The sequence below is a fragment of the Peromyscus maniculatus genome, chromosome 6 (genome assembly GCF_049852395.1).
Source record: "Peromyscus maniculatus bairdii isolate BWxNUB_F1_BW_parent chromosome 6, HU_Pman_BW_mat_3.1, whole genome shotgun sequence".
Taxonomy (NCBI): domain Eukaryota; kingdom Metazoa; phylum Chordata; class Mammalia; order Rodentia; family Cricetidae; genus Peromyscus; species Peromyscus maniculatus.
This window is the reverse complement of record NC_134857.1, coordinates 2,653,027-2,680,998: the sequence shown is the minus strand read 5'-3', so window position 1 is coordinate 2,680,998 and position 27,972 is coordinate 2,653,027. Positions and strand designations below refer to the sequence as shown.

At 39.3% G+C, this 27,972-nt stretch overlaps 1 protein-coding gene across 1 annotated transcript in view; it reads left to right on the top strand.

Moving 5' to 3' along the window:
* LOC102922002 (rho GTPase-activating protein 20-like) overlaps positions 1-27,972 on the top strand; it is a 49,396-nt gene that overhangs the window by 8,281 nt on the left and 13,143 nt on the right. Inside the window, 9 exon segments of the mRNA XM_076573830.1 lie at positions 630-671; positions 3,500-3,581; positions 15,496-15,573; positions 17,242-17,305; positions 20,394-20,579; positions 22,327-22,505; positions 22,929-23,090; positions 24,954-25,063; positions 25,516-25,702. Coding sequence (XP_076429945.1) covers positions 630-671; positions 3,500-3,581; positions 15,496-15,573; positions 17,242-17,305; positions 20,394-20,579; positions 22,327-22,505; positions 22,929-23,090; positions 24,954-25,063; positions 25,516-25,702 — 1,090 coding nt within the window.

The following is a 27,972-nucleotide window of genomic DNA, read 5'->3' as shown; positions in this document are numbered from 1 at the left end:
GCTGTGTCACTTTTGTAACTGGAGACATTAGATGATTATGTAGACAACAGTCTATGTACATGTGAAGGTTGGGAATCACAGGCACAGTCCACCATTCTGATGAAACTGGTTGCAGGCAGAATATAAAGTGGATGAGCAGGTAATTGTGGAAACATGAAATGTGTTGGTCTTTGGGCAAAAATCAGCCCATAGTTCCACAGGAAGTTACATAGAATTTCCATGTGACTATGCAGCTCCAAACATGTATGTAAAACCATTGAAAAAGGGAGAAGAAAAGTCTGTGCATGAATGTTCTTCACAGCACAGATCATTATATTCAGAATGTGGAAACAACTCACATATTAAATTTATGAATGGAAAAATAATATATGGCACAGGGATGTGGGCAAAGGGAAATAAAAATAGTGAGATGCACGGCCAGCCTCCACACTATAGTGAACTTCTTATCATGGAAGATTTCCAGTGAAATAACAGATCAATCAGAATCCCAGTCATGTGGAGAATGCCACCTACACCTGCACTCTCATTGATGACAACTGTCTTATAATATTTTTTATGAGGAATAGTCTTAAAAATCTTTGCATAAGTGTTTCAAGAGTCTAATTTGTTTTTCACTTTTTATATTACAGTTCCATGGAACAGAAAGATTGGTGGTATTTTTACCTCCAAAGGTATTTTACTAGTATTTGTATTTTAATTCCTTGGTAGTATAGGAATGGTAGTCTGTGATATATATATTCTGATATACATATATATTCTGATATAATCTGATAGATTGTCTCCAAATTGGTTGATTAGATGATCCCTGACTACTGTTTCATTCTCTCCTGTTAATATGCACATTTTGTTTAATTTTGAGGAAGTCCTGCTTGCCATGCTCTTCATCGTCTCCTCTTTAATCTATATATTGGGGTAAACTGTACTCCCAGACTTATTTTAAACTCCCATCAATACAGGTTACTCTACCATCCACACTCAAACCATCCACTGCTTCCTACTTTGAAATTAAGCAAGTTCCTGCCCTTCCCTGTCACACAAAACAATCGAGGATTGGATATGCTTCCACAATCACATCTTAGGGCAATGTGCTATTACCTATGGGAGGCCAGCTCCCACCTTTTAAAGGGTTCCTATTAGGAGGAGAGAGGGGTAAGAAAATATTAGATAGAAAGATAGTGAAGTGGAGAAAGACAGAAACACAGGATAGCTTCGGGAGGATCTGGATCAAAATCCACCAGTCCCTTTTGCCTCTTCAAAAGGGATTTTTATAACAATGTCAAGGGGCAGGGAAAAAGACTTCCTCCTTGCAAGATCAAAGCATATCACACAGCCAAGTGTAAACCCTTCCAAATACCTGGTAACCACGCCTGTGGTCAAATCATCTACTTATGTAGCCCTGCTGAGTAAAGCAAGCTCAAATTCTTGGACCCTGAGTAATCTCTTTCTAGGAAATCTCTGTGGTTCTCTACTGCTCCCACTTTTTAATACATTAAAGGGACCCTCAGACCCCTCAGATGGACTGTGCCTGCCTTAGGTTGTCCTTCTTTACTAATCTTCTTTACACATCGTGGAGATACACTTTCCATCAAGCATACTCTATCATCGGTTAGCAGCTAGGAAGAAGAACTTTACCCGTCTTTGACTACTAGCCTTTGGCAGGGTGAAGTACAGAGCTTAACTCAACTCTGACTCAGGTCACTACTAAGAGCTGCAAGTAGTTTGAATAACCACAGCAATCCCTATAGCTGCCACACACTCCCAGTAAAGGAGTAGAGGATGACCAATATGGAATGTCCTTTTTGTATTGGTCTAAGATGTCTGCAACAGCTTTAGTTGTGTCAAGCCCTTTTTTAAATCAATAAACTCTTGATGCAAAGGCATCAAATAAATCAATAAACTCCTGATGCAACCGCATCAAACCTAAAGACTCCCTTAGATTCACCAAACCATGTTTTATTAATATTAAGGGTGACTTTGCCATTCTGATAGATGACCCCCACATGCCCAGGAGTTCCCTTCTGAGAAGGAGAGACCTGAAGAGCTTCCTGTTTTTGAGAAAGAGGAATTACTAAGTTTTCCAAGCATTTTAGTTCCTCCCTTGTCTAATCCCAAGACTTCTGTTCCTTAAACTGGGCTTCATGGCCAAGAGGGAACTGACCCTGATTGAATGATGTTGTAAAAACTTTCTCATCTAATGGCAGCTCTGGCAGAGCAGAAGGTTTTGTTCTGCCTGTATCTGCCTCAGGGAAAATTCCCCCGTGCTGCTCAGGACGTAGATCTAAGCTGTCCCGAATTAATACCCACAGACTAAAAGCTTCCACTGGAATTTTTCCCAGCCCATGTTCCTCAGAATATTTTTGCATTTCAACTCTTACTCTCCCCCAGGAGTTTGTATCCAGAGTCCCATAGTCGGAAAACCAAGGACACGGCTCCTCTACGAACTCTAAGAACCTCTGTTCTTGTGCTGTTCTACCTTAACTCCCTAGTTTTCAAACTCTCTACAAGCGAGTATACAAACATCTGCCTACTATTTCCCTGCCCTGTAGCAACTTTTCTTCTTCAGACTGCTAAGTCTAAAGTGGCTGCTTGTTCTTGGATGCTGTTTTCAGGTCTGGCACTACAGAAATTCTACTCTTACCCTAAGTTTCTTCCTACACAATATTCCTATACCTAAACCCTACATTTTTTTCTTAATTTAATAGATAGAAATTGAGAGAGAGAGAGAGAGAGAGAGAGAGAGAGAGAGAGAGAGAGAGAGAGAGAGAGAGAGAAATCTAGGACAGGGAGAGATACTTGCAGCCTAACTTTAACTTTTCTATATACAGTTTTTGCTCCCAAAGAATAAAATACCACCACCTTAACATTAATACAAAACTAGACATGTCCAACTGCTTCTGTGGTTCTTCCTCCCCTACTTACTTCCTAGTTCTGGTGCCAATCTGTACAAGGTCAGCTCCCATGTTAAAGGGTTCCTATGAGGAGCAGAAAGGGATAAGAAACTTTTAGATTGAAAGATAGTGAAGAGGAAAAAGACAGAAACACAGGATATTTTCAGGAGGACCTGGATCAAAACCCACCAGCCCTTTCTGCCTCTTCAAAAGGGCTTTCTATAACAATTCCAAGGGGCAGGACAAAAGACATCCCCCTTTCTAGATCAACACATGCCACACAGCCAATTGTAGACCCTTCCAAACACCTGGTAACCACACCCATGGTCAAATCATCCCTTTATGCAGCCCTGCTGGGTAAAGCAAGCTCAGATTCTCAGATACTGCATGAGTTCTTCATAGGAAACCTTTGTGGGTCTCTACAATTACCTAAACATGTCTTTGTTGCTGAAACATTTTTGAACATTCCCTAATCTATAATGTATGTTGCTGAACTGATAGTCTTTTATTTAAAACCAACTTGATATTGATAAAATATTAACAATGACTAGTGCAAAATAAGATATTAACAAATTCATCACTGTGTTGTATGTTTTAATGCATTTGAACAGATCCATTAATGAAGCCACAAAGGGCTACAGGAAGCATGTTAAACTCCCGATATTCACCGAGGACATCCCAAGCTGTGCCAGTGTATGTGAATATAAAACCAAAAATGACATCCCAAGTTCATGACTAGGAGAGACATGCAGTTTATAGAGCAATGGAAGATGGGGACATAAGAAGAGGGTGGAGGAGAGAGAGAGTTTGAGATTTAGGTAGTATTTTGTTGAAAAGGGATATGTGTATGCCATGCATACATGTCTTTTATATGTGATATGTAGAAAGCAACATGAAACAAGATTGATCAACATTAGCTAAAGTGCTAAAACAAAAGAAATAATTTTTGGTTAAATGACTGAAGAGTGAGTCAGGTAGTTCCAACAGCATACATTTCCAAGCTAAGTATTCCTACTGGAATTAAATTTTTTTCCCAGTCCTTATTGCTTACATAGAGACTTATATATTGTTTCTACTATTACTTATTTATTTTAAAATATTTTGTCTAATCATAAATAATTCTAATCATAGGAGATTATCATAAACAAATTTTAAACAAAATGTTATCAAGAATTTTATTCACTCTCCATACTTACCTGCTTGATCATAATTGACCCCTATGAACCCGACCCTGCTTCTTCTCTTTGTCTCTCACTAGGTGTTCTCTCACGTGCTTTGAAGAATGGCTGCATCACCATGTGAATCTCAATGCTTAAGGACATCCTTTCATGTAACTTCAGTTTAGAATCCACCTTTAGACACTTAACATTGCTGTGTGAGTGTGTATGTATATGTGTGTGTGAGAGAGAGAGAGAGAAAGAGAGGGAGAGGGAGAGAGGGAGAGAGAGAGAGAGAGATCATGTGTGTAGTCTTTAAAATACTAGACAGTTGTTCTGTCATTGAGTTACACTCATGTCTATTAATATACTTGTTTGTTTTTCTGGTTTGTTTTTCTAATTTTTCTATTTTTGTTCCCATTCCACTACTGGATTCACTGAAGATCAGTAGTTTAGCTATTTTGTAGAATACTGAGCATTGAAACCTTTCCTACTATAAAAACAGGACGGAATCTAGCTGAAAGGATTGCCACCTTTCTGACTTTTATATAAAACACATTTAGAGTCAATATTCTAACATGTCACTGTTGAAATTGAACTCGGGTAACCAAGGTGTGTCTGATGAAGATAGTTTAGATCATGCAGCAATTGGTTCTGCATACCAGGTCCCCATCATACACAACGGTCCTTAAGGAGAAGTGTTGTATAAAAGTAATTTCTAGTCTGTAATGTAAGTCATGAGAACACTCTAGCTAGCTTTGCTGAACCAGATGTGTCCTCAGGGCAGAGCAGAGCAAAATGACCAGTAGGGAAATGTTCTCTTTCCCCTGCTTGCTTGATTTCAGCCATGGCAAATATTAAGTATTGTACACGAGAAATCTCCCCAATACCTTAAGATACCATTGCAGATGAGACCTAATTCTTTTAAAATAAAATTACCTACCCATTTTCATCCAAGATTCTATTGCTTTTATATTTTATCCTGCAATATTTTATCCAGTACCCTTTTGTGCAGTGCAGGTGATTGGCTATAGATATGTTTCTGTTTTCTTCGTGCAATAATGTGTTTATCTCCCTCTTCTCCTTTTTTTTTTTTACCTTTCACAGATCTTTTATTTATTTTTTTAATATATATATATATTTTTTTATTTTACAATACCATTCAGTTCTACATATCAGCCATGGGTTCCCCTATTCTCCCCCCTCCCACCCCCTCCCCTTACCTCCAGCCCACCCTCCATTCCCACCTCCTCCAGGGCAAGTCCTCCCCTGAGGACTGCAATCAACCTGGTAGACTCAGTCCAGGAAGGTCCAGTCCCTTCCTCCCAGACTGAGCCAAGCGTCCCTGCATAAGCTCCAGGTTTCAAACAGCCAACTCATGCAATGAGCACAGAACTTGGTCCCACTGCCTAGTTGCCTCCCAAACTGATCAAGTCAATCAACTGTCTCACCTATTTAGAGGGCCTGATCCAGCTGGGGGCCCCTCAGCCTTTGGTTCATAGTTCATGTGTTTCCATTCGTTTGGCTATTTTTTTTCAATAATTGAGTAAAACTGAAATTTATTATATGCCACAGTTGTCCTAGGGACCTCCATGCTATATATATATAGCCTCTAAGGTTCTATGGGTTGTGGTCTGATTGTTCTTTATTTTATATCTAGAATCCACCTATGAGTGAATACATACCATAACTGTCTTTCTGGGTTTGGGTTACCTCACTCAGGATGATTTTTTTCTAGTTCCATCCATTTGCCTGCAAATTTCATGCTTTCATTGTTTTTCTCTGCTGAGTAGTACTCCATTGTGTATATGTACCACATTTTTTTCATCCATTCTTCCGTTGATGGGCATCTAGGTTGTTTCCAGGTTCTGGCTATTACAAATAGTGCTGCTATGAACATAGCTGAGCATGTATCTTTATGGTATGAATCAGCATTCCTTGGGTATATGCCCAAGAGTGGGATAGCTGGGTCTTGAGGTAGTTCGATTCCTAATTTTCTGAGAAACCACCATACTGATTTCCACAGTGGTTGTACAAGTTTACATTCCCACCAACAGTGGAGGAGTGTTCCCTTTGCTCCACATCCTCTCCAACATTGGTTGTCATTGGTGTTTTTGATCGTAGCCATTCTGACAGGTGTAAGGTGGTATCTCAGAGTCGTTTTGATTTGCATTTCTCTGATGATTAAGGATGTTGAGCATTTCTTTAAATGTCTTTCAGCCATTTGTAGTTCTTGTTTTGTGAATTCTCTGTTTAGCTCTTTAGCCCATTTTTTTAATTGGACTGTTCAGTACTTTGATGTCTAGTTTCTTGAGTTCTTTATATATTGTGGAGATCAACCCTCTGTCAGATGTGGGGTTGGTGAAGATCTTTTCCCAATCTGTTGGCTGTCTTTTTGTCTTATTGACTGTGTCTTTTGCCCTGCAAAAGCTTCTCAGTTTCAAGAGGTCCCATTTATTAATTGTTGTACTCAGGGTCTGTGCTGTTGGTGTTTTATTTAGGAAATGCTGTCCAGTGCCAATGCGTTCAAGAGTGCTTCCTATTTTCTTTTCTATTAAGTTTAGTGTAACTGGATTTATGTTTAGGTCTTTGATCCACTTGGATTTGAGTTTTGTGCATGGTGACTGATATGGATCTATTTGTAATTGACATCCAGTTATGCCAGCACCATTTGTTGAAGATACTTTCTTTGTTCCATTGTATAGTTTTGGCTCCTTTGTCAAAAACCAGGTGTTCATATGTGCATGGATTAATGTCAGGGTCTTCAATTCGATTCCATTGGTCCGTATGTTGGTTTTTATACCAGTACCAAGCTGTTTTTATTACTAAGCTCTATAGTAGAGTTTGAGGTCAGGGATGGTGATGCCTCCAAGGGTTGCTTTATCGTATAGGATTCTTTTAGCTATCCTGGGTCTTTTGTTTTTCCATATAAAGTTGAGTATTTTTCTTTCCAAGTCTGTGAAGAATTGTGTTGGGATTTTGATGGGGATTGCATTGAATCTGTAGATTGCTTTTGGTAAGATTGCCATTTTTACTATGTTAATCCTACCTATCCATGAGCATGGAAGATCCTTCCATTTTCTGATATCTTCTTCAATTTCTTTCTTTAGAGATTTAAAGTTCTTATCAAAAAGGTCTTTCACTTGTTTAGTTAGTGTTATCCCAAGGTATTTTATATTATTTGTGGCTACTGTAAAGGGTGATGTTTCTCTGACTTCTTTCTCAGGCCTTTTATCATTTGTGTATAGGAGGGCTACTGATTTTTTTGAGTTGATCTTGTATCCTGCCACTTTACTGAAGGAGTTTATCAGCTGTAGGAGTTCCCTGGTAGAGTTTTTGAGGTCACTTATGTATACTATCATATCATCTGCAAATAGTGAAAGTTTGACTTCTTCCTTGCCAATTTGTATCCCTTTGATCTCCTTATGTTGTCTTATTGCTCTAGCTAGAACTTCTAGTACTATATTGAATAAATATGGGGAGAGTGGACAGCCTTGTCTTGTTCCTGAATTTAGTGGTATCGCTTTGAGTTTCTCTCCATTTAATTTGATGTTTGCTGTTGGCTTGCTATAAATTGCTTTTATTATGTTTAGAAATGTTCCTTGTATTCCTAATCTTTCTAAGACCTTTATCATGAAGGGGTGTTGGATTTTGTCAAAGGCTTTTTCAGCATCTAAGGAGATGATCATATGTTTTTTTTCTTTCAGGTTGTTTATATGGTGTATTACATTGACTGATTTTTGTATGTTGAACCATCCTTGCATCCCTGGGATGAATCCTACTTGGTCGTGATGGATGATTGTTTTGATGTATTCTTGGATTCGGTTTGCCAATATTTTGTTGAGTATTTTTGCATCAATGTTCATGAGGGAGATTGGTCTGTAGTTCTCTTTCTTTGTTGCATCTTTGTGTGGTTTGGGTATCAGGGTAATTGTAGCCACATAAAAAGAGTTTGGTAGTGTTCCTTCTGTTTCTATTGTGTAGAACACTTTGAAGAGGATTGGTATTAGTTCTTCTTTGAAAGTCTGGTAGAATTCTGCACTGAAACTATCTGGTCCTGGGCTTTTTTTGGTTGGGAGACTTTTGATGACTGCTTCTATTTCTTTAGGAGTTATTGGTCTATTTAAATGGTTTATCTGGTCTTGATTTAATTTTGGTGTGTGGTATTTATCCAGAAAATTGTCCATTTCTTCCTGGTTTTCCATTTTTGTGGAGTACAGGCTTTTGAAGTATGATCTGATGATTCTCTGGATTTCCTCATTGTCTGTTGTTATGTCTCCCTTTTCATTTCTGATTTTGTGAATTTGGGTGCTCTCTCTTTGCCTTTTGGTTAATTTGGCTAGGGGTTTGTCTATCTTGTTGATTTTTTCAAAGAACCAACTCTTTCTTTCATTGGATTTTTTGTATTGTTCTCTTGTTTTCTATTTCGTTGATTTCAGCCCTCAATTTGATTATTTCCTGGCGTCTATTTCTCCTGGGTGAGTTTGTTTCTTTTTGTTCTAGAGCTTTCAGTGGTGCTGTTAATTCATTTGTATGGAATTGCTCCATCTTCTTTACGTGTGCATTTAGAGCTATGAATTTTCCTCTTAGCACTGCTTTCATAGTGTCCCATAAGTTTGGGTATGTTGTACTTTCATTTTCATTGAATTCTAGGAACTCTTTAATTTCTGTCTTTATTTCTTCCTTGACCCATTGATGTTTCAGGTGGGCATTATTCAGTTTCCATGAGTTTGTGGGTTTTCTATAATTTTTGCTGTTGTTGAGGTCTAACTTTAAGGCATGGTGGTCTGATAAGATACAGGAGGTTATTCCAATTTTTTTGTATCTGTTGAGATTTGTTTTGTGTCCAAGCATGTGGTCAATTTTTGAGAAGGTTCCATGGGGTGCTGAGAAGAAGGTATATTCTTTTGTGTTAGGATGGAATATTCTGTAGATTTCTATTAGGTCCATTTGAGTCATAACATCTGTTAGGTCCTTTATTTCTTTGTTAAGTTTCAGTCTGGTAGATCTATCTTTTGGTGAGAGTGGTGTGTTAAAATCTCCCACTACTAATGTGTGGGGTTTGATGTGCGTTTTAAACTTTAGTAGTGTTTCTTTTATGAATGTGGGTGCTTTTGTATTTGGAGCATAAATGTTTAGAATCGAGACCTCATCTTGGTGGATTTTTCCCGTGATGAATATGTAATGTCCATCCTGGTCTCTTTTGATTGATTTTAGTTTGAAGTCTATTTTATTAGATATTAGGATAGCTACACCAGCTTGTTTCTTAGGTCCATTTGCTTGGAAAGCCTTTTCCCAGCCCTTTACTCAGAGGTAGTGTCTGTCTTTGGAGTTAAGGTGTGTTTCTTGTATGCAGCAAATGGATGGGTCCTGTTTTCTTATCCATTCTTTTAGCCTGTGTCTTTTTATAGGTGAGTTGAGACCATCAATATTGATGGATATTAATGACCAGTGATTGTTAATTCCTGTTATTTTTTTTTTTGGTTGTGTTGTGTTGTCCTTCTGTGGTGTATGTTGGTGTGGGATTATCTATTGCTTGATTTTTCATGGATGTGGGTTGAATTTTCCCTTCTAGTGCTTTCTGTAGGGCTGGGTTTGTGGACAGGTATTGATTAAATCTGGTTTTATCCTGGAATATTTTGTTTACTCCGCCTATGGTGATTGAGAGTTTTGCTGGGTATAATAGTCTGGGTTGGCATCTGTGGTCTCTTAGTGTCTGCATGAGGTTTGTCCATGATCTTCTAGCTTTCACAGTCTCTATTGAGTAGTCTGGTGTTATTCTGATGGGTTTGCCTTTATATGTTACTTGGTCTTTTTCCTTTGCGGCTCTTAATATTTTTTCTTTGTTCTGTGTGTTTACTGTTTTGATTATTATGTGGCGAGGGGACTTTTTTTTTGGATCCAGCCTATTCAGTGTTCTGTAAGCTTCTTGTATCTTCATAGGTATTTCTTTCTTTAGGTTAGGAAAGTTTTCTTCCATGATTTTGTTGAATATATTTTCTGTGCCTTTGAGTTGGTATTCTTCTCCTTCTTCTATCCCTATTATTCTTAGGTTTGGTCTTTTCATGGTGTCCCAAATTTCCTGGACGTTTTGTGTTACGACTTTTTTGTCTTTAGTGTTTTCTTTGACTGACGAATCTATTTTCTCTATTGTGTCTTCAGTGTCAGAGATTCTCTGTTCCATCTCTTGCAATCGGTTGGTTATGCTTGTTTCTGTAGTTCCTGTTCGTTTAATCAGGATTTCTATTTCCAGCATTCCCTCAGCATGTGTTTTCTTTATTGTCTCAAATTCATTTTTCAGATCTTGGAATGTTTCTTTCATCTGTTTAATTGCTTTTTCTTGGCTTGATTTGATTTCTTCCCATTTTTTGTTCGTTTTTTCTTCCATTTCTTTAAAGGAGTTTTTTTTATTTCCTCTTTAAGGGAAGTTTTTATTTCCTCTTTAATGGAGTTTTTCATTTCCTCTTTAAGGGAATTTTTTTATTTCCTGTTTAAGGGAATTTTTTATTTCCTCTTTAAGGGCCTCTATCATCTTCTTAAAGTCATTTTTAGGATTGATTTCTTCTGTCTTGGTATGTTCAGGTCTTGCAGGTGTAGAATCACTAGGTTCTGATGTTGCCATATAGGTCTTTATGTTGTTGCCTGTATTTTTGCACTGGCGTCTACTCATCTCTTCCTCTGCTCAGTGCAGGTGGTGTCTGTGTCTGAGAGTGCCTCTCTTGTTCTAATTTTTAGTCTTGTTTCACTAGGAGTTCTTGGTTAAATTGGTGCTATTGGGCTGTTTCTTCAGGAGCAGCTGATCTCAGTCGGTGAAGTATATATTTAAGATTCTGGTGATCTGGTTTGGTGGCTGGGCAGCACCTTCTTCTGTGTTCGCAGGTCACATTTTGTTCATTCATCAACTCCTCAGCTGATCTTGTTTCTTCAGACTTCAAACTGTAGGGATCTGAATCCTCTCCTGGATGGATTTCAGCTGAGTAGTGTAGTCTCACCAACACCTCCAAGTTGTTGGGTTTCGCAGAATCAGCAGCTGGGCCCTGGGTTGCCCTCAGACGAAGTGTTCAGATTTGTTCTGGTTCCGTCCCATGGAGATAGCTTCTCCCCCGGGTGTTGGGGTTAAAGGCGTCCCTGCTCCAAGCTTTTGATTAAGAGCTTGTTTTCACTAGCTCTTCAGCAGGTAATAGCTCTGTTTCTGGTCTTTATTGCGACTGTGTTTCGGCTGCCGCCTGCTGGGCCTGCCTGCCTCCTCACCAGGCCTACCTGCCTCTGCTTGTTGCCGCTGCCATGCCTGTCTACCTCTGTGGACCACTACTGGGCCTGTCTGTCTCTGCTGGCCGCCTCTGCCACCGCCACCGGGCCTACCTGCCTCTGCCGACCACCGCCGGGCCTGTATGTCCAAAATATTGACATTTTAAGCTTAATCTTGTGTAGATACTATAAGATTTTAAATATTATGTTTTGAAATTCATGCCTTGTTAGTGATAACAATCATACTATTTTACCTGATCATTATTTTTATTTAGTTTCCTTAATGTATAATTTCATTATTATTATACTTTCTATCTGAGGCTATAGTTATTTTTAACATTAGACATAAATCCTTTATATCATTAAGCATAATTATAAAAACTTTTTATTCCTCATAGTTTCAATATGTGAGCTATTGTGAGGTTGGTCTTCACTCTTAAGAATTATTTACATATCCCTGGTTATTTATGTGTCAAGTAATATTTTAACATATACAGGAAAACTATGTTATATTTTCATTTTTATTTCTCCAATAAACCTTATTTTCAGAAATAGTTTTTTTTACAGATTCTGTCTCTTGAAATATGTCTGTTTTATGAACAAAATCAGCATCAGGAAGGAATGTACACATCCCTGTAATCATTATTTAGATCTTAATATGTTCCAAATGCTTTGAAAATCCAATATCTTACAATGATGTGAACTAAAACACTATTAGCCCATCACACAAATTTTTTTCTGTAAAAAATACTTTACTGTTCTAAAATAATTGAGAAGAGTTTTCACACATTCAACAAAATATTAGAAGCTTTTCTTATTGTTAAAGATATTACCCTCTATATATATAGATATAAACATATCTATATATACATATACACACATACGTATATATATATATGTATATATATATACATATATATATATACATCTTTGTGTGTGTGTGTGTGTGTGTGTGTGTGTGTGTGTGTGTGTGTGGTGTTCTAGTGTGTGCATGTGTGTTAAAGTACCAATGTTGAGTTAAGAAGAAATCTTGCAGGAGTTGGTTGTCCAGTTCCTTCCATCATTGATGTTTTCTGAGCCCTGTTCTATCTTTCTGGCCAGAGATGATTAACTCCACATTCTGAGCAAAAACCCATTGGCTCTTCCTAGTCACATAAGTGCCGCAAGATCAGAGCTCTGCTTTCAGATTTTGAGGTGCTTTTCCATACTTCTTAGCCTATGGTTAGTAAGATGTTAAATCAGCAAGTGAAAGATGTCCTTGTTCATAAAATTCAATTAACCTGGCATGTTACGGTAAAGTTTGGCATCAATCTTCAGCACTGCACACACACTTATTTTCAAGTTAGTCAGTTATGCCTAACAGTTAGAGGATAATAAATAAAATTGCCCTGAAAGAGGTGGTTTATGGAGTGGTTGCTTTCACCTTGCTTCAGTGATGTTGTTAAGGATAGGGAGAGGGCACCTGTACTGTTTTTCTCCTTTAAAGGACAGTTTCCTAGAGTCTTCCTACAATCCTTATTGCAGACATATCTGATGTTACAGAAACCATGTGCATAAAACTATACCTATCTATTGATTGTCGTATTCTATAAAGATGTATTAGAATTCCACTGTATCAGTGCTATCAACTCAGATTCCTATCAATTGGTTTCATTCTATTTTCTACACAGTCTTCCTACATCTTTGGAGAAGATTCTAAACATGAGAGGCAGTAAAGAGCTAATACTATGAGCACACTGTTTGTTCTTAAGAGTATTAAGAGATGGGCTTTCATTTCTAAAAATCTTCATTTTGGATTCCTAAATCTATCACCTCAACAGATTTTTTTTTAATTTAAGAAATTTTGTTATTCATTTACATACCAACCACAGAGCCCCCACTCATTTCATCCTCCTGCTCTTCTCCAGCCTTCCTCCCCACCGACCCAGCCCCTCATCCCCTCCTCTAAAAGGGTAAAGGATGCCATGGGGAGTCAATGAAGTCTGATACATTTAGTTGAGGCAGGACCAAGCCCCTTCCTCCTGCATCTAGGCTTAACAAGGCATCCCACCATAGGTAGTGGGCTCCAAAAAGCAGCTCCTGTATCATGGATACATCCTGATCCCACTCCAGGGTCCCCTCAAACAGAGCAAACTACACAACTGTCTCCCACATGCAGAGGGCCTAGTCTGGTCTCATGCAGGTCCCACAACTGTTGGTCTAAAGTTCATGAGTTCCTATGAGCTTGGTTCAGTTGTCTCTGTAGATTTCCCCATCATGATCTTGACCCCCTTTACTCATATAATCCCTCTTCCCTCTCTTCGACTGGACTCCCAGAGTTTGGCCTGCTGCTTAGCTGTGGATCTCTGCATGTGCTTTCATCAGTTACTGGATGAAGGCTCTATGATGACAGGGTGTTCACCAATCTGATTACAGCAGTAGGCCAGCTCAAGCACCTCCTTCACTATTGCTAGTAGTCTAGGCTGGGCTGGTCCTTGTGGATTCCTGGGAACTTCCCTAACCCTATAATGTATCCCCCTATCAAGACATCACTTTCATTGCTCTCTCACTCCATCCCACCCCCCAGCTCAACTATCCTGTTCCATCATATTCTCATCCCCCATCTCCTCCCCTCTATTGCCCCTCTTGATCCAAGTTCAATGGAGATCTCATCTATTCCCCCATCCCAATGCGATCCATGCATCCCTCTATGGTCCTCCTTGTTACCTAGCTTCTCTGGAGCTGTGGGTTGCAGTCTGATTATCCTTTGCTTTACATCTAGTATCCACATACGAGTGAGTACATACCATATTTGTCATTCTGAGTGGGTTACCTCACTTAGGATGATATTTTCCAGTTCCATCCATTTGCCTGCAAATTTCATGATGTCATTTCTTTTTACAGCTGAGTGGTACATATACACAGTGGAGTACTACTCCATTCTTCAGTTGAAGGGTATCTAGGTTGTTTCCAGGTTCTGGCTATTAGGAATAATTGTGCTATGAACATAGTTGAGCATGTGTCCTTGATGGTATGGTTGAGTTTGCCTTGGGTATATGCCCAAGAGTTGTATCATTGGGTCTTGAAGTAGACTGATTCCCAATTTTCTGAGAAGTTGCCATACTGAATTCTAAAAGGCTATACAAGTTTGCACTCCCACCAACAGTGGAGGAATATTCCTCTTGTTCCACATCCTCTCCAACATAAACTGTCATCAGTCTTTTTGATCTTAGTCATTCTGACAGGTGTAAGATGGTATCTCAGAGTCGTTTTGATTTGCATTTCCCTGATGACTACGGATGTTGAGCAATTCCTTAAATGTCTTTTGGTCGTTTGAGATTCTTCTGTTCAGAATTCTCTGTTTAGATCTGTAGCCCATTTTTTAATTGGATTGTTTGGTATTTTGATGTCTGGTTTCTTGAGTTCATTATATATTTTGGATATCAGCCTTCTGTCAGATGTGGGGTTGGTGAAGATCTTTTCCCATTCTGTAGGCTGTTGTTTTGTCTTATTTATCATGTTCTTTGCTTTACAGAAGCTTCTCAGTTTCAGGAGGTCCCATTTATTAATTGTTACTCTCAGTGTCTGTGCTACTGGTGTTATATTTAGCAAGTGGTCTCCTGTGCCAATGCGTTCAAGGCTACTTCCTACTTTCTCTTCTTTCTACTTTCTTTCTTGTCAGGTTCAGTGTAGCTGAATTTGTGACCTCAACAGATTTCTACACTGAATATCATCTATTTGCAAAGCCTGATATGGAGAAAGCGCTCATCTATATTGGTATTTTGAAAAGAAAGGATACATCCAGTTCTTATCCTGATTTTCCTAGACCTTCACACATGCTGTGCATGAAAATAAAGCTGTAACATGATGGAAGCAAAGCTGGGGTGGAAGGAAAGGCATCAACCATCTTTTTAACCCCTACCTCAATAAGGAAAGAAAATTCAGAATGCTGAGTTTCAGCACCCATGACTCCACAGTCTCCCTTTATCATAAAAACCAGTTACCTGCTATGTTTGAATACCCAGTACTCAAGTACTTAAATTGAAGGTAAATATGTTAGACTTACAGTCTTCCAGCTTTATGGTATATAAAGGGAAGAAAACAAGATACTTATTCTACATTAGAATTGTCATTATACCCCATAGATTATAAGTGATGATTAGACAATAACTAATCGTGTGCTTTTAAGTTATTTTATAGCATTTTTTCTGCACTTTTTATAGCCTTTATATGTAACAACAACAGACCTGGAAACAGGGAATGATGTTATGAAGAAGTTACTACCTACGATAGGAATGCCTGTAAGTTACTTTCAAGCTACTTTGACTTAAATTTGAGAGGTTTTTCTAAGATCCACATATGTACAAATGTGCATATAAAGATATACAGAAGACACTTGATCATGATAAATTTACAAATCATATTTTACAATCTCCTTTTAGAACTGAAACATCTAAGATATAATGATAGATTTTAGACGGACATTTTTCTTGAATATTTGTCTAAGGTTCATGTGAAATGAAACTCATAGCTCAATGGGTTTGAGCTATACTTTTAGTCTCCCTGGGCAATTTACATTTTCTATTGTAAAAAATAATTGAGATTATTTGGTCATAAGCACACATCAAATTTAAAGACTGCCAATCTTAGAGGGAATGATGTTCTTCTTTTTTATTTTTTGATTATTATTGTACTTCATATTTGGTATCTAATTCCTTCTCCTCTCCCATTCCTTATTCTTTCACTTCTCTGTGTATGGAGGTGTAGATGTTGTGTTTGGATGTGTTCTTTTTTCTCTCTCTCTTAATATTTATGTGTATGTGTCTATTTCTATCTCTGTTCTTCTTTCTCCTTTCTCTCTGCATACATATCTGTGTTTAACTTTGTCTTTTTGTGTGTAAATATACATGTGTCTCTGTGTACTTATGTCTCTCTTTGTGTATATGTTTCTCTGTATGTGTAGATGACCCTCTCTATCACCTATTGTGAGTCTGTATGATTTCTCTGTGTTGTTCTCTCTGTCTCTGTCTCTCCCTGTGTCTATGTCTGTCTTTCCCTGTGTCTATATCTCTCTCTCTCTTTCTCTCACTCCCATGGTGTGTTGTGGGGGGTGGTAGTGGTGTGTTTTTCTGCTTGAGTGTGTATGTCTGCTCGTTTTAATAATTAAGACTTCTACAGGAGAGTGCAATTGTTTTTAATCTGGAATCAACAATAAAGTCCAATTAATGATAACTCCAGTTAAAGCATATTTTTACTTTACCCACTATAGTAGGGTGCTAAATATTTCAACAGAATACTCTATTTAGATGGTTGTTCCAAATGGATCCATAGCACTGTGTACAGTAATTGTGTTGTGGAGCTTGTTTCAGCATCTGGCCTATTTTCTAGGTTAGACACATGTCCTTCCTCTCACAGATTGGACATCTCTGAATGAAAGCCAGAAGTTGCTTTTATTCCTAGGCATCCTCAAAGCCTCTCTGTTTTTTGTTTTTTAGTTTTTTGTTTGTTTGTTTGTTTTGTCTATTTTTCCCAGCCTTAGTCTTTCAAAGGATACTTTGCTCAAGAAATCATAGGCACTGAGGGTGTGTGGCTCTCTGGGTAATAGGTTGTGTGGGCATTTCATGTCAAAGTTCAATATTCCACACACATGTCGACAAACAGATGTAACAGATCTTGGAATAACCTTTTTCTTAGTGTTGATAGGCAAATGTAATTTTTTTATCCCATGGTCATTCAGATTCTATTGTGGATCAATTAGATCTAGGCTCCATCAGAAAGGCAAGGCAAGTACCCAAGGGTTTTCTCTTGAAATTGTCGCAGATGACTCAAACCTCTAGTCAAAAGACACATCATTAATACTGATCCTAATAATTTTCCTGCTGGAGAGCTGGGAATGGTGAGGAAAGGTATTTTTAAAGAATCCACTGTGAAAGATTATCTGTGATGGTTGGTTCTTTTTGCATCCCCAGAGTGCTCAATATTACCAACTATGGTTCTGTTGTGGCCTCCAAGAAGCCCCAAGCCTACTCCAAAGTAAGTAACAGGGAAAACTAAAGAGGGCTGACCAAGGCAATGTTTTCACCCTGAATTCTCAATGTTTTCGTCATTCAGTCTTAAAGTTAAACCAACATTAAAAGAAAATAACTTAAACATTATTTCATTCATTTAATTCACAATTACCAACTATTTAATAGAACCCAGTCACATGATACTATCTCTTTATGCAACAGTCTATGGGCTGGTGAAAAAAAAACCTGGAATTTTCCTGTGCATTTCCACACACGAAACAGAATTTTCCTAAAAAGACAAACAAAACAAGACTTTGGATTTCTTTTTTTTTTTTTTTTTTTTTTTTTTTTTTTTTTTTTTTAAGATTTATTTATTTATTACACATACAGTGTTCTGTCTACATGCCAGAAGAGGGCACCAGATCTCATTATAGATGGTTGGGAGCCACCATGTGGTTGCTGAGGATTGAACTCGGGACCTCTGGAAGAACAGCCAGTGCTCTTAACCTCTGAGCCACCTCTCCAGCCCCCGGATTTCTCGATTCTAAATAAAAAATTTTTAAATTTTCATTCATTGAAGACTAAAGACAATACTAGGGGCTAGAGAGATGTCTCAGTGATTAAGAGCACATATTAACTTGTTGTTCTTGCAAAAGGGCTGGTTTTCATCTACAACACCCACAACCATCCAAAACTCGAGTTTCTGGGGATATGATTCCCTCTTCTGACCTGCTCAGGCACCAGGTACAACATGGTGCACAGATATACATGTGAGAAAAAAAACACACACACATAAGTAAAACTGAAATTTAAAGACTTTAAAGAATATTCTGTTTACTCCAAACTATGTAGCTTCTGTTTTGGAATGAAAATGTGAAATCTAGCCATTTCTCTGAATCCATGTAAATATAGTCAGTTCACATCTCTATATGACCTCATTGAATGGAAAATATTCTGTTCAGACTTTTGGAGCCTTCCTGATTGAATCACCTGTTATTCCTTATGTTGCATTTTTCTGGAATTTTTCACAAGATTATTGACATATAGGTAATAGTAATAGACGATTTATCTGAAGCATTTGGATAAGAATTAAAAATCTGAGATTACCAAATCTGCTCCTGAGGCTGACCTTCAAAAGATACTGAAAAGGTGATGTTCTAAGACATGTAGTGACCCTCAGACAAGTAACAGTGAGGATGTCTGTTGGAGGTGAGAGAACATTACCTTGTTCAAACCTTTCTCACATATCCTAAGAACAATCTGTGGGGACATTCTTGGTTATTCAAAGTACAGAAATCAGGCTAATTTTTAAAAATATTTATTTAATAATGTCTGGTCCTTTTGCTTTTTATAAGGTAGATACAATTACAGTTCTCAATCAATGATAAGACAAATGTAGGGGCTTATTAAAAATATATTTAATTACTGAAAGGTGTCAACTTGGTAATATTTTAATTCTAAGGTTTGGAAGAGCTTTGTACATCATGGATGCTTCAGAAATCCCAAGAAATGAACAGTCTTGTTTATTTCTGAGCATTCATTTTGAATGTGTATTTCAACCCACAGGCTATATTCAAGTAAGTTATGCCTAGTACCTCATGCCTAGATTGTTCCATATTGATCCCTTGGAAGCTTCTAGAGTCTACTAATTTAAATGTTACTGTAACTCTTGATCTGATTGTAGCACTGTCACTGTATCTGTGTCAGAAGGAAAGGCAAAGCAAGAGCTTAATTATACTGGTGATTAATCAGAAACAGACGGGGCAAGATTTCATCCTTCTCAGAAAACCATATCCATGTCACAGCACAGACTCCAAGATTCCTTTAGAGAAGAAAAAATGTAAAACATGAGAGAGCAAGTAAGACATTTGGGCATTAATTCCAATTTTGTAGATGTATTTCTAGCCCACAGTCGCTGTCAGAACACAGTCCAAGAATGGAGTCGTGAGAGGGAAATTCTGAGTGCTTGTGAGAAAACTCCACAAGACCAAGACAACGGTCTTGTGACTTCAGTTTCATCAAAAACACAGAAATGTTTTTGGCGTGTGATTGTGTGCTCTTCCCAGGTGTAGCAGATAGGAGTGAGTTCATGTCAGCTGCTGTTACTCAGCAGCCTCTATGGAAAGTATGTTTGCCATGTGCAGCTTGTCCTTGTGACTGTGCACTTTGCTCAGGAGACTCTTCTTCACCCTCAGAGTATCAATTGTCTAATGCTCTCAATAAAGTTGGCTACCTCATGAGACTTTAATCCACCTCATGTTAAGGCTTCATATCTCAGGTTTGCGCCCCCTCGAGTGGTAAACAACTGCTGGGAGAGCAAAGAAAACATCTCTACATTAATTCCAATTTTGTGGATGTAGTTCTAGCCCACAGTCACTGTCAGAACACATTCCAAGAATGGAGTCTTGAGAGGGAAATTCTGAGTGCTTGTGAGAAAACTCCACAAGACCAAGACAACGGTCTTGTGTCTTCTGTTTCATCAAAAACACGGAAATGTTTTGGCATGTGATTTTGTGCTCTTCCCAGGTGTAGCAGATAGGAATGAGTTCACTTTCACGTCAGCTGCTGTTACTCAGCAGCCTCTATGGAAAGTATTTTTGCCATTGCAGCTTGTCCTTGTGATTGTGCACTTTGCTCAGGAGACTCTTCTTCACCCTCAGAGTACCAACTGTCTAATGCTCTCAATAAAGTTGGCTGCTTCATGAGACTTTAATCCACCTCATGTTAAGGCTCCATATCCCAGGTTCATGCCCCCTCGAGCCGTAAACAACTGCTGTGTGCAGGAGGCTTCTGTGTTTTCAAGGCAGAAACCAGCAGGCCTTAAAACTGTCACAGGGAGCACAGCAAAATCCCCCACACAGTGCGCTGATGGGCCTATGTTCTTCAAACAAAGTGACAAGTGGAAAGTTTTCTGTTTTTAGAGTTCTCAGCTTACACATCCTTACCTCATCAGAGCATCCCAGGGAGGCTCCTGACGCTCTGCGTGTACAGTCTACTTGGTCGAGAAGCACAAGGAGAAATCCAATATAACAGTTCATGCTAAAGCACATTGGCAGGTTTGCTCACATTCATTGCCCTCAGTTTCAACTCACATTCCTATTTTCTTCTCATAGAGCATGAGCATCCCTATGACATCATCATGAGAAACATTCAAAGTAACGTCAGTCAACGACGACGACGGAAATCAAGGAAGTGCACAGCTTTTCCTGCCCTGCCTGGGCTGTATGTGGAACAACCAGATCTACAGGGGCGATTCATCCTAAAGCCCACAGACCCAGCAGGAAGCCAGAAGCAGAGCAGTGAGTCCCTGACCTTCCTTCAAGTGGCCTTTCTCAATTCCAGTTTCTGTTATGCATACAATATCAATGCATAGTGTCATTTCTTGCTTGGAAAGGGGCACAATAAGGAACAAAATCAAAAACCAAACAACATTCCCCAGGCCAGACTTGAGAGAATTCTAAGTGCTGCAAGACTCACTTGTCCATAGGGAGAACATTTTATTCTTCCAGACAGATTGTCACCATAAGTATGCCAAGATACTGCCTACACATAACCATGTGTGCAGACAACTTTGGTCCCATTAGAATATGATTTCTAAGACCTGGATCCTCATATGTTCCCCATCATGTGGTTTCATGATCAGAGCAAAAAATGTCCTAATCACTACACTTAGACAAACCTGTAATGAAAGTTATACAGAAAGGTTACATGTACAGAAGGGGAGATCATCTGTTCTGGACTTGGGTAGAAATGGCCTTAGGATTGGAGCCCAGTCTCTAATCTCATTTCAGTTCACAAAACAACTTTGTTTTATGTGTGTCTTTAGATCTGAGTCTGAACTGGAAATGGACCCAATATTTATATACTGGGGCCTTTGAATTTATTTAAATATTTTTTTCAAATTACATTATACTTTCATTATTTTCCCCTTTCCTCTCCTTTCTTCAAAACTTCCCATGAACCACTTTGATTGCTTTCAAATTTTTGTCTTTTAAAACATTATGCCGGGCGGTGGTGATGCATGCCTTTAATCCCAGCACTTAGGAGGCAGAGGCAGGCGGATCTCTGTGAGTTCGAGGCCAGCCTGGTCTACAAAGCAAGTTCCAGGAAAGGCACAAAGCTACACAAAGAAACCCTGTCTCAAAAAAAATTATTACATATATACATGTATAAGCACATGTGCACACGAACATACACACACACATATGCTCACTCACTCACTCACTCATTCACACATCTTACTCAATCTGAATGATATTACTTGTGTTTTAAGGCCTGACTATTTGGTATTGGAAAGCCAACCAGTATATTGTATGCTGAGAAACACTGTATATTTTGTGTTTTGTTCTGTGACTCCTTTGTTTGCTGTTAATTGTAGTAACTTTTTTAAGATTTCACTATGGTCCAATATTCTAAAAGTAATCTCAGAAGAGGAAAAGAGACTTTGATCTCAGCTTTGAACTAACACATGGGGGCATGGGCCCAGAGTCTGCCTGACAAACATAGTCATGCACACTTTCTCATGAGGGCATCTGCTGCTGAGGAAAGAAATCTGACAGTGGTTCTTCAAAAAGCTCAGCAAGAAAGCTAAGAATGGGACACTATGACACTGGAGGACAAGAACACAGCTTGATTTGAATACCAGTGAGGGAGGCTGTGAGAAAGGAAATAACCGCTGAGGCCTCTGATGGTGTATAACTCAGGAAGCTTGTTCAACTGGCTATCAAGTACCTCATGATGTAATGGGGGCTAGACAGCATTGTGTTGTGAGAATTCCCACCGAAGAACACTCAGATCAAGTCTCTGAGACTAACAACAGTGTAGAGTATAGAGAAGAATACACACACACACACACACACACACACACACACACACACACACACACACACGACAGGATGAGTAACCAACTTAAGAATGTGGGGAATTTTATATCAAAAATGATAACCTCTTTGTATGCGTTACACCAGGTACATTATAAACTGGGAATCTGCGACAAAGGTTACATAAATGAAACTACTCTGTGTAATGATCTCATCTCCTCTTTAGATACAGAGGAGCCAACAGTTAAGAGAAGATGGCCTTTCATATCCTGGTTGTTCCACAAGGGCTCTGTACCTCACCAGGACCAAGTGTGCACAGCCCTGCCAGTTGTGAAGACAGGAAAACTCTTCGGAAAAGATCTGACTGCCATTTGTGAGGATGGCAATCTACCCACAGCAATTCTGGTAGGTCTCATATGGTTCTTCTCTGGCTGCCCTGAGGACAAAATCTTGCTTCTCCTAAATACCTCCCCCCTTCGATTCTATCATCAAGTGGAGAAGCAAGTGTGCATCAAATCATTGGCTTAAGAATAGGAAGGTAAGAGAGGGCTATTCACCACAAACGGTGTACTGGAAAAGTTGGATTAAATCACTTTACTGTAGTGGAAAATCTGATTACAAATAAACAATGCCTGAGGTCTCAGGGTTAACATTAGGGTGGGATGGGTACAAAAGGAGATAGAAGCAACAAAACCAGGTCAAGGTCCTCTTCGTCCACGCCAGCTCTGGCATTGCACCTGCGCACACCATTAGCCTGGTTCTCAAGAAGAAGGGACACCTGCTCTGTGCTGCCAGTGGAGTGACAGGTGTTTCTCTTTCTTTTCTCAGGACATACTATCCTTTATTGGTGTAAGAGGGCCAATCACTGAAGGCATCTTCAGCACACCTGGCAAAATAAGACCATTCCTATCCCTAAAAGAAAGGCTGGATTCTGGGACAGAAGTGAACTTGAACAACGAAAGTGTCCCTGTTGTGGCATCTATCTTAAAGGTAGGGCGAGTCCTCGCATCCTCTACACTCAGGATTCCTCCCAATCGGTGTGAGTAGTTTCCTGCATCATGTGTACTCTTGAAGGACAGTAGACAGGACTGATAGAAGTCTGATAAGCCAAAGGTTCCTCTGATGCTCACAACAGAAGGGTTCAAGCATAAACCAGTCACAGTGAAGGGTAAGGTGACTAAGTATCTTTTATTTGATTCCTCTGTTCCTCATGCAAAACAGGTTTCAAAATAATAATAGGGTATGGAGGGTCATTTTATACAGTCATATGAGTGTCACCTGTGTACATGCCTAGTCAGATGTGTTTTGTTACCAGTTTTCATCATTCTCTGTCACTCTTTAAGTTTTTTCTGAGAGGCGAGTTTTTCTTCCTTAGTAGAGCTTGCATCTCCTCCACATACACTTTGGCTACACATAGCCTGTAAGATCCCATGATTTTCCTGTCTCCCTCTCATGCAATGTTGAGATCCAAATGCAGGTCCTCATGGCTTTGAAGCTGGCATTCTTAATCACTGAGCCATCTCTTCAGCCCCACAAAATGATACTTTTATGTTACTATTAAAATTCAACTTAAATTACATCATTTCACTCCTTCCCTTTCCTTGCTCTAAGTTCTCATGTTTCCCATCAGCTTCCCACTTCCTCTCAAATACAGGGTCCATTTTCTTTAATTTTTGTTATTACATACATATATACATATACATCCATAAAAATGTTAAAACCACCTGATGAGTTCACTTATGGTTAGCAGTATATGCACTATTTCTTAGCCACCAGTTGGTATTGGATTACCAATTAGGGGGTTCATCTTTGAGGAAGACGTACTTTTCCACTCTCAGTAGTATTTATGTGTCTGTAGTTGTACATCTAGAAGTTTGGCTTCATGAAATTTCCCCATCCCAAGTTAGTGCTACCTAGGACGATATTTTTTTTTCAGGAATATTGTTTAAGCAACCATACTGTTGCTCAGTCTTGTGATATTTATTTGACAGTCACTATACAGAGACACACATTCCATTTCCTCTGCAACTTAGAGGATGTTGTTGTTTTTGCTCTTTTTTGTGTGTGTGGGGGGGGGGCACTCAGTTCTCAAATAAACTACACACGAGGCTTATTCTTAAGTATAAAAGCCCAGCCTTAACTTGGCTTATTTCTTGCCAGCTTTTCTTATCTTTAGATTGTGCCATCTACCTTTTCCCTCTGGGCTTTTCCTTTTCTTACTTCTGTATATCTTACTTTTTACTCCATGGCTTGCTATGTAGCGGGGTGGCTGAACCCTGGAGGCCTCATCCTTCTCTGGCTCCTTGATCTCCCCCTTCCCAGATTTCTCCTTCTAGGTATTCTTTCTGCCTGCCAGCCCCACCTATTTCTCTCTCCTGTCTCCCTCCTGGCCATTCAACTCTTTATTAGGCCATCAGGTGTTTTAGACAGGCACAGTAACAGTTTCACAGAGTTAAACAAATGTAACATAAACAAGAGTAACACACCTTAAAATATTCTACAACAATGTTACTACAAGCATTTTCTCTTGGAGAACGAAGCACATGAAAGAAAGTCCAGGCTCACCCAGCCTTTGCTTATGAGTGCATGGGTCCATGCAGTTAGATCACTTGTTTCAGAGTCATTAGGATAAGAAGCAAAAACTCCGTGATCATGGAGAAATTACCGTAATGTATATGTTTGTCATTTGAACGTAAGAGTTGAGATGAGGTATTGATCTCTTAAGTGTGTCCTAGTGTGCTCTACCCAAAATCTGCTCTTAGGTTTCTAGTTTTGATGGACTTTGAAAGTATTTTGAGCAATTTCTGTGATGTATATTTTCCACAAAAATATTTTTTTTTCTATGTATGTAAGGAGTTTCTAAGAAATATACCAGGAAGTGTGCTGACATCTAGACTATATGATGAATGGCTTGGTGTCCTCGACCAAGTGTATGAAGAGAAGAAAGTAGCTGCAGTGCAGAGGTAATGATTCACTAATTTCCTGAGCAACACCAACAAAAGAAGAATAATGTTTGCTTAGACACATTAGATCCTATACTACAGAATCATTTACTAAACATATTGACTGACAACAAAAGGTTTCAATTGTTCACAACACAGAAGACATTGTGAAAGGAGAAGTATGACTTGGCTAGTCACAATGGCCCATGCTTTTAATCTCAGCATTTATGTAACGTGTGTGTGTGTGTGTGTGTGTGTGTGTGTGTGTGTGTGTGTGTGCACATATCAATTAAATTTGTCTTTTTTTTCTGACTTTGGGGAGATATTTCAAGCATAATTTGTAGGACACATTCCTCCTTCCATTTTATTCTCAGGGGACCATGAATAAGATACAATTACTCATTCCCTTTCTTTATATTTACAATTTCATGAGTAAATTTTATTGTTTTAAAATAAGTTGTCTCTGTGTTCAGTCTTCTAGAGCAACTACCCCAACTGAATGCCATTCTTTTGAAACAACTTTTCAGAATATTATACAAAATTGAGAGAAACTCTGAAGTCAACCACATGACATCTTCTAATTTAGCCATTTGCATAGCCCTATGTATTCTATGCCTGCCTAGTTCCTGCAACTCAAGATTGGCAGATATCACCAAAAAGGTAATGAGACATATTTTATGCCTAGAGTAAACACGTCTTCACAATGAGATAGGAATACAGGATTATCCTGAGAGTCTGGGGTTTGGGTTTTTGTTGTTGTTGTTGTTGTTGTTGTTGTTTATTTGTTTTTGTTTTTGAAATGAGTGCACCCTTGATTTTCATTCATCTGGAAAGGAAAAATCATTTGTGGATTTTGAGTAAGTGGAATTTAAATGGGTATTTGAGCTCAGTGACTCAGTCCTTTGTCGACTGCGATTTAGAATGTTGTTAGACTAATCCACTGAGAACTAGTCTTGTAAAATGATAAGAAAACGGGGCTGGAGAGATGGCTCAGAGGTTAAGAGCACTGCTTGCTCTTCCAAAGGTCCTGAGTTCAATTCCCAGCAACCACATGGTGGCTCACAACCATCTGTAATGAGACCTGGCACCCTCTTCTGGCCTGCAGGGATACATGCAGGCAGAATACTGTATACATAATAAATAAATAAATAAATCTTAAAAAAAAATGATAAGAAAACATGGGTGCTGGATTAGAAAATCAAGACTGAACCCTTGATGTCATCACTGAGGAATGTGTGAATTTCTAATTGTTTTCAAGGTGGTTTCCCAATGAAACAAAGGCAATATGGATTGTTTTATCAGATATGTTGTTCTGAAATATGGTAGTGTGATTAAATATATCCTTGGCCTCTTGTTGCTGATTATGGTTGGATTAGAGACACTTTTCTATGGCAAACACATTTCAAATACTGTAATAAAATATCACAATTTATGACTCTCAGTATTTGGGTTTCTGATTAACTATTGATTGAGCAATTGCTCTTGGGCCTCTAAGAAGTACATCACAGGAAGACATGACTCAGGACATCTTTTCCTCATATTGTATAGAATTAATGAGTGGAAGAGAAAGCTAGAGTTCCAAACAACCTGTCATTGCAGATCCACAATTATCTACTTCACTCCAAATAGGCCTTACATCAAATATTTCCCAATATAATTGTAGGGAAAGGGGGCTGGCTAAAGAAACCCACCCTGACCCTGGAGCCCAGAACTAGGGAAAGATGGCTCAGATCAGGACAGAAAGAAATACAGTTAGGCTCAGATCAGAGTCATCTCTGCTCCTGGACAACTGACCTGTGAAACCAACCAATCACAGAGCAGGAAAGTAGCACCCTGACCCTGGAGCCCAGGACCAGGGAAAGAAACACAGCCTGGGTTTGGGACCTGAGCCAGAGAAATGAACACTTTATCCTCAAACCCAGAACTAAAGAAACATGCCCTGACTCTGACACCAGTACCAAAGTAACATTCTTGGTCTCTGGAATCAGAGTCAGTGAAAGAATGTGCCCTGGCCTTAGAATTAGTGTCAAAAAGCTGAGAAAGGCCAGTGAAAGAAACAGTTTGGCTCTGAAGTCAGGGCCATCTCTGCCCCTAGCCCACAAAACTGATCAATCCCTGGGCAGAAGAAATCTAGCCAATCCCTGTTGACTCTGCCCCCCAGACCTCCTATATAAACTGCCCTGCCTGGTCAGTTGGGGGCTCTTCTCTCCACTCTGGTAGAGGTAGATACTCTCCTGGACTCCTGCTTCACAAATAAATCTCTTTCTCAAAAGAGTTTTGGGTGCAAAGATCTTAATTCACTGGCACACTGAAGATCTTGCTGAGATGTCCCACAATGGACTGAGCAAAGAGGAGCTGAATAGAAGATCTTTGTTGAGACTTCCCACAGTGGACTGAGCAAAGGAGAGCTGAAAAAGTAACACTTTGCTCTGGAGCCAGAAGAGATTGCTACATTTCTGCAGGGGTTTCTCCTTTTGCAGAGTGAAGCAAAAAGTAACTTCTTAGGCTGGAGAAGCTGAGCTCTGCTAGGAAGCCCTCTTAAGTGGGGCTGAGCAAAGCTCAGCTGTAGCAGCTCTCCAGAAGAGGAGCAAGCTTGCTATATCCTGCGGGGAGACCATGCCCCACCACACCAGGTATAGCCTGACTCTCCCAAACAGTCAGGATATCCTTCCCTGATGAAGCAGTTCCATGCCTGACTCTCCCGAGCAGTCAGAATAACTTCCCCATCCAGGGATGAGCTGTCTTTTTGAAGCTCCAGCCACCAGAGCTGTCCTAAGCAGTTCAGGGTGTCCGGGACACCTCCAGAGCAGAGCTGTTCTAAGCAGTTTGAGGTGTCCAGGATACCTCACTTTCCTGGGCTGAATTGTCTCTTTGCAGCTCCAGGCAGCTGTCTGTAGCCCCAAGCAACCCCCACCCCCGAGTTGCAACAA